This window comes from Bactrocera dorsalis, chromosome 3 (assembly GCF_023373825.1).
Source record: "Bactrocera dorsalis isolate Fly_Bdor chromosome 3, ASM2337382v1, whole genome shotgun sequence".
Lineage (NCBI taxonomy): Eukaryota > Metazoa > Arthropoda > Insecta > Diptera > Tephritidae > Bactrocera > Bactrocera dorsalis.
Window position 1 is genome coordinate 598,975 of NC_064305.1, and position 7,236 is coordinate 606,210.

The following is a 7,236-nucleotide window of genomic DNA, read 5'->3' on the forward strand; positions in this document are numbered from 1 at the left end:
GGTCGTGTCCTTTGGTATTTTCGTCAGCACTTAGGCACTTCCGTGCAAACACACACACATACTCAGCTCATGCTCTTTCTGCTACATAATGCAATATAACGGTAGTTCCCGCATTACTTGGCTCTTTTAGCAAGTAATGCCCTGCCGTGGCGCTCTTCTGGCCTTCATCGTCATCATCTCAGCTCGTCGCTGCAATTATAACCGTTCGATGTTGCTGTTGTTGCAATTATTCTAGTAAATATATAGGTTAAAGGTTAATTTCAGTGGAAAGTTAAAATAAATTTACACCAGCGGCATGGAAGCACGCCAGGGGTTGGCACAGCAGCCTGTGAAATTGAAATGAAGTCCAAGTGAGTAGCTCAGTGGTGTATTTCGTTGATATTCTTCCAAATGCAAAACTAAATTTTTTTAAGATTAAAGCGCCATAGCCTTCAGTAAGCTGCTTTTGATCATATTTTCTCGACTTGCACGGATAGATACCAGAGCTTTTTTTCCAACCGAAGTGGCTTTTTGCATAATCTTATGCGTTTAAGTTGGTGCACAATTCCCTCCCTGTGTATCCCTCAATTATCTCAATCTCTTCGACAATGTTTTCTCTTTTGGTCACAAAATAGGCCCCTTTGAAATTCATTTCCCAAGGAATAGGTTTCCAAACTACAATGAAATGGTCAGAGTTCTCTTCATAAATTCATTCAGTACTCTTCGGCATATTTTCGAAAACTAATGTTCTTTTTAGGTAGAAGGAACCATCGGAAGTCGGAGTACATTTAATCAGCTATACCTAACCTACTCCCATCTCAAAATTTTCCCATGGAACCACTGGACTAAGTATTACTTCGTAGGAGAGTAGAAGACATTTAAGTCACCCTTAATGTTTGGACTGACTCTCGACTGATCTGCTGTAAATGTCTCGGTATTGTCATAATTGGAGTAAACGTTTCGTTATTTAAGAGAGAACTCCGCCCTAAGTGCTGTCACATTTTTCACTGTGGAACTACTTCCATGTGTGGTTTTCGGCTTTTTTTCTTATACTTAAAACCCGAATACAATGAGAGAGTACTCTATCAGAGTCTTACGTAAACTCGGTATACGTCGGTCATTGCGGACTAAAGTCATGATGAAATTTGTAAGGTGGCTTCTACAGCACTCATGGCCACAGAGTATTTGGGTCAGGTAGAAATCCGGGTCCTTATGTTGACTATCTATCTACGAATGGATATACTGTATCAGTCTTTGAGCCCTCACTCTCCTTTGGTTGATTTTTGCCAACATTACTCTCACTTTGTGATGCTTTTGGTTCTTTTCTCTATTTTTGCTGCCATAGCCGCTTCTGATGACTTGTACTTTCGCGCGAATTCATCTCCTGGATGTCAATGAACGCCTTACTGGTTAATACATCAGGGGCGTAGTTTATTATCCTTCGGAGAGGACTTACCACGCAAATTGTAGAGAGCCTGACTGCGTTACTTGATCTAGTACGAGTATATGTTTCAATGTCTAGCGTCTGGATCCATATTTCAGCCCCATACACTATAACTGATCTCATTACCTTAGCTATTAAATTTCGTTAACTGCGGTAGTGTCATTTGTGTGTCGAAGTCAATGTGTTTGCTGCATTCCGGAAGCCCATCCATCACGTTCTTCATCATAAGATTTATTAGAAGAACAAAAACGCTAAAGTTGCCAACAAACGCCACCAACTGTACCTACCGTCCAACTAGCCATCAATGTGACTGTCATTTGCAAATTCAGCGCATGCAACCGAGGATCCAGCCGCCCCGCCGCCAAACCGTTCTGCCAGTGCCTTCCCGGAGACAGCGAATTCGCGCTTATCGATGTCCAACTTAAGGCGAAAAAACTAATGAAAAATCAGCTAAGCAGAAAAAAGGGCTAAAACAACAATAACAGCGTGTGGATGGAGATGAACAAATACGAAAATCAACAACAACAAAATACAAAGAAAAACAAAACTTTGAGCGACCACAGTGCAGCGGAGAATAGGATGGAGCAGCAAAATGAAAACGAATTAAATTAAATTGAATTAAATTAAATGAAAACTAAAATTCAAATGAGTTTTTTGGCATTAACGAGCTGACTTGAGCAGCCGAGCCGGCGAGTTGTGGCGTCGCAGCGGCGCAGGGGACGGCGGCTTGCTTAAGCAGATGGCAGTTGGCAGTTGGCTGATGGTTGCTGGCAGTTGACCAGTTATGCGCTTGATATTGCCTTTGTCAACTTATGTTGCTGACAGTCGGAACGTGTTGTTGTTGTTGTTGTCGTTCATTGTGCTATGTAATGAAATAATCCACAAATCGATTTCATTTGCCGTTGCGACTGTTGATCGCAGACCCGCACGCCGGCTGCCCTGTTTGTCCATTGCCGGCTTAGCGTACCCGACCGCAAGGCGCAGTGTAGGGTCTTCTTCCCTGCTGCCAACTAAGTCTAAGTTGTGTTGCTTTCAACTGCCTGCTGGTTGGCTCTCGTTGCTACGTTTGGATGCAAATTAGCTGCAAGCAGGCAACTCGCTACAAGGGACAGCAGCAAGCAGCTACACTCCGCTGCATAATGCAAATCCGTTTGCTTATTTGTATTTAGCTGCTGCCACTGGTCCCGGGGTTGGGACTGCAAGGCAGCGGCAAGTAAGCGGGAAATGCAAATTGATTGATTTATTTTGTAAATAAGCAGACGACGTTGAAGCGTTGATGCGACAGCCAAGCAGCAAGCAGCAAGCTTCTTTCACTTCAGCGCATTCATTGCTGCTGCTTGGCGCGGAGCTCATTGCGGGAAGTGAAATTTAAGGATCTCAATTTGTATGCATTCACACAGCAGCGACGAGCAGCGATTCCTGGAAATTGGCGATTAGTGATGGGCTTCCACTTTGCAGCGCTCCACCACAAATGACCTTAATGAAGGCGTTCATTAGTCGCTAAATGGCTTATACACATGCTTGGTAAACTATGCTATAGTACGTTGGGAAATTTCTAAAAGCACTTACCCAAGCCACTGCCCTTTATTCAACACGCATTTTCATTTATTGTCAATAAATATTTAATTTAAAAACAAAACTCAAACAAAACAAGGCAAAACTATTACATTCGACACAAAATTCATTCCAAATTCTGGCTCCCAGCCTTGTCTTTCGTCTTACTCCTTCTTCTGCATGTATCGTATGAGATCGATGATGCGCCTCGAGTAGCCATACTCGTTGTCATACCAAGCAATCAGTTTCACGAACTTGTCGTTTAGTGATATGCCCGACTTGGCGTCGAAGGTGCACGAGTTTATGTCATGCAGAAAGTCCGATGAGACCACCTCCTCCTCGGTGTAGGCAATTATGCCTTTCAAGGGTCCGTTTGCCGCTTCCTGTATCTTCTTCTTGATTGCTTCGTATGGCGCTGGCTTATTGAGGCGCACCGTTAGATCCACCACAGACACATCTGGCACCGGCACCCGAAATGCCATGCCAGTTAGCTTGCCGTTCAACGAAGGTATAACCTTGCCGACCGCCTTAGCCGCGCCCGTTGTGGCGGGTATTATGTTTTGTGCGGCGCTACGACCATCACGCCAGAGTTTGCCACTTGGGCCGTCCACCACCTTCTGTGTGGCCGTGACTGCATGCACGGTGGTCATCAAGCCCTCGATAATTTCGAAATTTTCATGGACGACTTTAGCCAGTGGCGCCAGACAGTTGGTGGTGCAGGAAGCCATTGAAACTATGCGCATTTCCTTGTCGTACACATCCAGATTGACGCCCACCACCAACATCGGCGCATCCGGTGAAGGTGCGCTAATGATGACTTTACGTGCACCGCCCACGAAATGCGCTGCGGCCTTTTCCATTGTCAGAAATACGCCGGTGGACTCGACAATGTATTCGGCGCCGGCGCTGGACCAATTGATTAAGGTCGGATCGCTGTGTGTGAAGACTTTGATTTTGGTGCCGTTGATGATGAGACAGTCATCTTCGGCCGTGACCTCACCCGGAAAGCGGCCGTGCGTCGAGTCGTACTTGAAGAGATACGCCATGTAATGTGGGTTGAGGAAGGGATCGTTGATCGCCACTACGAAGGCGCAGTCGTCAATGGCGGCGCGCAAGACAAGACGACCGATGCGTCCGAAACCGTTGATGCCGATGCGTGACATGCTTATGGATGTACTTCGAGCTGTTCAAAGAAAATAACTGGAATTAAACTGCGACAGTTCTCGCCTTTGCAAATGTCTATGATTTTTCGAAATTTACTTCGTTGTCTACTGCGATTTCAAAAACGCTTCACAAGCAAAAAAATTAAATGAAAAACACGAGAAATTTTGAATAAACGAAAAGAGCCTCTTTCTAAAAATAAATGCTGACAGCAATTTCAAAAAAGTGATTGCCAATTCTAGGCAATTAAGAGAATTTTCGGGTTTCGATCAGTGAATACATGCCTAGGAAGTTTTCGAAATTGTTACTTCACGCTAACAGTTCCTCAGTTTTCGAGTTCCGAAGCTGTTACCGGAGGAGAGATGTTAATAGCATGTACCGGGACTTACTGCCATGTGACCCCAACCTTTGAAATGCAGATCTGGAGGGAGAAAGAGGGAAAATATTAATAAATATAAAAGAAGAACAGAAGAGAAACTCGAGTTTAAGCCTTACAAAACTAAAAAATATACAAAATCTTAGCATAATTTCAGGCGTTGAACAAGAATGAGCAGGGAGGAAAGCATGTTATGCTCTACAGATGGATTAAATTCGAAGTAGTTTAGTTGACAACAACAAAAAAGTAATATGCATAAGTCTCAAATTAATTACGAGTGCGAAACAGGACATACCCGGCCACGGAACACACACACAAAGGGGAGAACTATAAAGGAAAGCGATGCTTAGACCAAAGGCCAGTGAAGTGTAGCGAAGGTAGTTGCGTAAGGAATCCACACCAATTAACCCTTAAATAGGCGTAGCCAGGCGTCAACAAGCAGCCGAATACGAAGACAATTTGAAGTGTAGAAGCCGAGCAGACTGATGGAAGTTTCGTAAGTATCAAGACGGTGCAGACTTGGGCAATTTCAACGAGGTGACAATGAAAATTGAGTTATTGTTGGTGGTGTTGGGAGTGCGCCTGTATTTGTAGAGGCGTTATAATTAAAACGCATTAATTATACGAACAAGATTGAGACTTTTCAAGAAAATGCGACCATAGCTGAGGTACGTAGCCCCCAAATTGTGATGGACCTGCTGTCGTAAATATCCTTGGTGATATTTGTAAATGCAAATCAATTGATGTGTCTGCGTTCGGGCAATGCGCACTTTATCCAACACATACACACATTCAAACATTCCGATTTGTAAATGCGTTGCGGTTGGAACGCTATTTACGCTGTTTAGCATACGTTTAGGCGCAAAGCGCTTAGGCAACTCCTTTCATTGCTCATTAGCATAGAATTTGTAGAAAATTTACAAGCAAATGACAATCTTAACATCTTCTGTAATGAAGCAGTTGCGTCGAAGACGTTCGTTGTGGCAAGTCGAACGCTTTTGACAAAGCGAGCCGCTGCGCTTGCTTTGGCGCGTACAATTAATAATGCGACTCATTTGAATTTGGCTGAGCAGTTTATTCGCCCACGCAAATAAATAGCATAATTGTGCGGTTGGCCGTCTGCCGCGTTGGTTGTTTAGTAGTATTTGACTTTTGTGGCACATTTGCGGCTCTTCTTTTTATTAGGCGTGCAATTATTTTAACTCCCTGTGTGTATGTGCGTAAGACATTTGTTAAAAAGGATTCTTATTGCTCGGGCGAAAATTAAATGGCATTTGAATTGCAAATTATATTGTAGAGTTATTTGCATAAAATTCGGCCACGCAAATACCAGGCTGATGATTTGATAAGATGACTGTATTTCGGAATTAAAAATTTGACAAATAAGAAATTGATGAAAGAACTCTTCAGTAATAAGCAAACATAATTCGAAAATTTAATTAATGTTAAACATTAAATAAAACATTAATTAATTAATATAAAACAAAAATGCAAATTTTTTAAAAGTTTAACAAAAAGTTGTAAAGGTTTTTAGGCTGGAGAGTCTTTCTGAATTTCGGTAGGGAGATAGAGACAATTATGTTCGTGAAAAAATAGCCTGGAGGAGTCATCTACATATCACGTCCTCGTTGTGAAAAATGTCATGGTCCAAGCACGGTGACGCTCAACAAATGGTCGTAAAGCTAAGATTGACGCCTCGAAGGGTTATGCTGAGTGTTTGGTGGATGTAAGGGAATCATCCACTATGAACTGCTCCAGCCTGGTCGAAAGATTGATTCTACATTTTACTGTAAATAACTGATGAGATTAAAGCAAGTAATCAAAAAAACGGCTAGAGCTCATCAACAGAAAGTGCTTCGTCTTCCATCAGGACAACGTTAGATCACACCCATTTTTAATGACTCGGCAAAAACTGGGAGAGCTTGACTGGGAAGTTTTGATGCATTCACCATATAGTCCTGACCTTGCACCATCGAACTAACATTTGTTTTGGTCAATGCAGAACTCCCTTAATAGAGTACAGTTGGTGGCATAAGAAGACTGTGGAAATTACTTGTCGAAGTTTTTCGTCGAGAAACCAGAAAAGTTTTACACTGATGGAATAATGTTTCTAACGGAGAAATGGCAAAAAGTGGCCGACCAAAATGGTACATATTTGTTCAATACAGTTCATTATAGGTATAAACAAAATATGTTGGAGTTTGATTAGAAATACGAAAATACTTTTTCGACTACCAATATTTATAGAATGGTGTCTGTTATTTCCATCCAGCAGCCCCAATAGCTATCCGCTCTATCTTCTTCTTTGACCAAGTAACCTTTAGAATGTTTAGATATCGCACGAAAATACTTTATGTTTTGACTGCACCGTGTTCGATGTCCTTGTATTATCTATGTTTCCACATACCTTGTTCTCATTGCTGTTATCGTATTAACTGTTCACCTGTGATAATTCATTGCATTTAAACACATTTTAAGAGATCAAGTACTGCACTTGACAAACAAAACAATTAATTATTAAAATCAATAGTTGTTGTTGCCTTGCCAGTTTCATTAAATGAAAAAGCGTTGCGCTGCTGTCAACCTTGTGGCGCTTACTTTTTAATATTTGCACTTAGCTACACACATACACGCAGACAGCGCACATCCGCTGCGCTTATCATGCGCGCTCAAAGATAAAACGCTTTCACACACACTTCGCCTGGCAGGCAGCTAGCGCAGA

General features: G+C 42.4%; 1 protein-coding gene across 1 annotated transcript; it reads right to left on the reverse strand.

The window, feature by feature from the left end:
* Window positions 1–3,023: 3,023 nt before the first annotated feature.
* Window positions 3,024–4,350, reverse strand: LOC105228062 (glyceraldehyde-3-phosphate dehydrogenase 2). Its single transcript, XM_011207672.4, has one exon. It carries the CDS (start codon window positions 4,138–4,140, stop codon window positions 3,142–3,144), a length of 999 nt encoding a protein of 332 aa, XP_011205974.1. The 5' UTR covers window positions 4,141–4,350; the 3' UTR covers window positions 3,024–3,141.
* Window positions 4,351–7,236: the final 2,886 nt, after the last annotated feature.

Bases quoted from the DNA above. Each gene is read 5' to 3' on its own strand.
- LOC105228062 (XM_011207672.4), bottom strand. From the start codon at position 4,140: ATGTCACGCATCGGCATCAACGGTTTCGGACGCATCGGTCGTCTTGTC.